The sequence below is a fragment of the Protobothrops mucrosquamatus genome, unplaced genomic scaffold, assembly GCF_001527695.2.
Source record: "Protobothrops mucrosquamatus isolate PMUCROS unplaced genomic scaffold, P.Mucros_1.0 scaffold1182, whole genome shotgun sequence".
In the NCBI taxonomy this organism is placed as follows: domain Eukaryota; kingdom Metazoa; phylum Chordata; class Lepidosauria; order Squamata; family Viperidae; genus Protobothrops; species Protobothrops mucrosquamatus.
Genome location: NW_015387395.1, coordinates 45,683 through 48,911, shown reverse-complemented (window position 1 = coordinate 48,911; position 3,229 = coordinate 45,683). Strand labels below are relative to the sequence as shown.

The 3,229-nt window shown below is 36.6% G+C and overlaps 1 protein-coding gene across 1 annotated transcript in view; it reads left to right on the top strand.

Moving 5' to 3' along the window:
- The first annotated feature begins 1,108 nt into the window (after positions 1 to 1,108).
- ARHGEF10 (Rho guanine nucleotide exchange factor 10) overlaps positions 1,109 to 3,229 on the top strand; it is a 40,237-nt gene continuing 38,116 nt past the window's right edge. Inside the window, exon 1 of the mRNA XM_015820782.2 lies at positions 1,109 to 1,195. Within this exon, the coding sequence (XP_015676268.2) occupies positions 1,156 to 1,195 (40 nt within the window). The 5' untranslated portion in view covers positions 1,109 to 1,155. The remainder of the gene's footprint in view (positions 1,196 to 3,229) is intronic.

Sequence of the window (3,229 nt, the reverse complement as noted above, 5' to 3'; positions counted from 1 at the left end):
CATGAAAACACAAGCAGAGTTACATTGCAGGCAATCATTTCTGTATCAGTGCAAAACATGGAAGATATTAGGACAAATGAAGGAGAGTTTCCACTTGATACCATTTTGCTTGTGCTTAATAGCAGAAACTTTCATTAAGGCATGGAAAGGTTATTGCTGCCAGACACTTAGTGAGGGGTTCTCAGACAAATACTGTGCCAGCAAATCCATCTTTATTACACCAACCTATTCATGATGTGGTATGGCTGTGGTGATCATATTTTCCTGGGGGAAAAAAAATATAGGACACACCGGAAAAAGGGGAAAATCTGAAAGAGGTTCATAAGGATAAAAATTTTAAATTATTTGCAAAGGAAAATTCAAGAACAAAACCAAGAAAAACTTTATCAAAATATCCTAATAAAGATATCTAAAACCAAGCAGCATATTTAAATTCATTTCAAAAAAGACAATTCGGTTTGCATGTTTTTTTCACAAGAATTGAAAAAGTGCATTTTGTGGTGCCATTTGTATGGTACAAGTTGAATGACCAAATTAAAGGACAGAAGTGAGTTTTTAAAAAAATACATAAATCTAAAGCACAGCTTTCTGAAATAAAGGACTACCTATGATAAAGGATGCACAGTCACTGTAGGTTGGCAAAAAGCACTGTTGTACTATAAACGACTTCTGCTACTTTATTAGATTTTCCCATCTTTATTACTTTATAAGTAACTCAAGGTGGCAAACATACCTATTACTTCTTTCTAATCCTATTTTCCCCACAACAACAACCCTGTGAGATGGGTTGGGCTAACAGACAATGATTGGGCCAAAGTCACCCAGCTGGCCTTCATGCCTACTGCAGGACAAGAACTCCCAGTCTCCTGGTTTCTAGGCCAACCAACACCTTAACCCTTATACCAAATTGGCTCTCAATAGACCCAAACTCTGTCTTTACAAAATAGATAAATAAAATAAAATAAAATGCCATCCTGTGACTTCAAGAAACTCTCATGCTTGAACATTCAGGCAATTTTTTACTGTGTAATCAGTATGTTATATGATACGTTCTAAAAAATGTGGAAAAAATGTTCACCTGTTTTAAATGATCTTTTATTACAGAATCATTTATTGTATCTTGAAAAGAAAACACATTAGGGAAAGAGCAGTAGCATGGAAATGGAAGGATTCCCTCCACCACCACCTCCTGAAGGTAATATAAATAAAAAAAGTATGGCTGTTCATGCTAAATTGAAAATGCCTGCATTTTAAAATATTTGAATTTATTTATTTTGTGCCTTTAAGTCATTGTTGACTCCTGGATACCGTCTGGCCTATTTCTTGCAATTTCTTTAGAAAGATTTTTGGAAATAGTTTGCCACTGCCTTCTTCCAGGGGCTCACAGAGAGGGACTGGCCCAAAGTCACTCAGCTGGCTACATGTCTCAAGCGGGACTAGAACTCATAATCTCCTAGGTTTTAGCCTGGTGCCTTAACCACTACATCAAGGTGGTGGTCTTTAAAATAATTCTTTAAATGGTGTTTTACTATTCTGAATTATCTTATTTTCTTCACTGCATTATTTGTTTTCATAAACTCATAGGGAGAAGATTCTGTGTCAAGCATGTGTTTTGGATTTACTTAAGATTCCATTGAGTGATTTCATTCATTGGCACTGGTTATTAAAGATGAGAAGTTGTTTCTAGTAATTTTTTCATTTGTTATATATTATCTCCTATCTGGAACTGGATCTCTATTATTGTGGGATGTAACCACAATATTGTGGTTACGCTATTGCAAGGTTGTTTACAGTTTTTATTTAGGGTGGATAAATCAATATATGTGATGGGAAAGAGCCAGTGAAAACATATGTGAATGTATAATTTTCTGGAAAATGTTGACTTAACATGGTTTGCAATCTCTTTTCTGAATTAGCTATATCTGTTTGTGTTCTGGCTAGGATTTTAACCGATTAAATGGAATCATTGGGTGAAGTCATCCATTTGTTTAGGGTCAGGAATCATCAATGGCCCCTAGGGCAAAGAAGTTATTCTGTCCAAGTCCTGGCTCAATACCTGGAGCCTGTGCAGAATTGGATGGGGAGGAACAGATTCAGGTCTAATTGTGATAAGAACTTATTATCTGTGTCTGGGGATATTCCATTTTTAATATTCAGTGAGGTTACTGTTCCCTTTGGTTACAGTCTGGAGGTCCTCTTGGGCTGAGAGCTACTGAAAGAGAAATAATTTTTGTACAAGTTCATCTGGTGTGCTTGTTATACCTCTTTTTTGACGAGGAGGCCCTCTAGAATCAGGAGATCAATTACACCTTGGTCCCTCACAATTGGATTACTGTAAAGCCTTCTATATGGGGCTGCCTTTGAAAACTATTCAGAAGTTATACTTAGTGTAGAATTGGTAGTTCAGGCAGTGATGGTCGTGTCATGGTATGTGTCCCCACTGCTTTGTGTGATTTGCAGTGTTATCAGATGGCTTCTGGGTGCAATTCAGTATACTGGTTATTAGTAACTATAAAGCTCTTCACGGCATCAGCCATCTGATAACACTTGAGGAACTGCTTGTCTCCGTATGTTTCTACCAGTCCAGTGAGATCTGATAGAGTGAATCCTATTAAGCAAACAGTGTCATCTTGCAGGACCCAGAAAGCATGCCTTCTTGATGGTGGACCCTGTCCTCTGCAATGTTATGCTCAGAGAGTCACATTGCTCCCACTTTATTGAATTTCCACAAACTATAAAAAACGTGGTTGTTTTCCTGATCTCTGGGCTAGGATGATAGTCATGCCCCTTTGACTTTTTGGTTTTATGTGTATTAAGGTTTTCTGTTCAGCTGCACTCTCTTTTTGATATATGTTGTTTTCTTTTTAATTATAAGTGCCCAGAGTTACTGAGGACTTGGGCAGCTTCAGAATTTAATTTATTGAAAAAAATATGGTTTGCTCATTATTTTGATTCTTGACCATGAGACTCTCTGGCTTTGAAAAAAATAGTTTTTTCCCCCCTTAACTTCCAGAGTGCCTCAGAAGAAGTGTCTATTTCAGGCTTTTCTAACCTAATACTGTATATATATATACATACACAGTATTAGGTTAGAAAAGCCTGAAATAGACACTTCTTCTGAGGCACTCTGGAAGTTAAGGGGGGAAAAAACTATATATATATATATATATATATATATCATTTAAAACTCTAAAAATTTTAAAAGCTGGAGGTTGACTCCTGGGTAAAT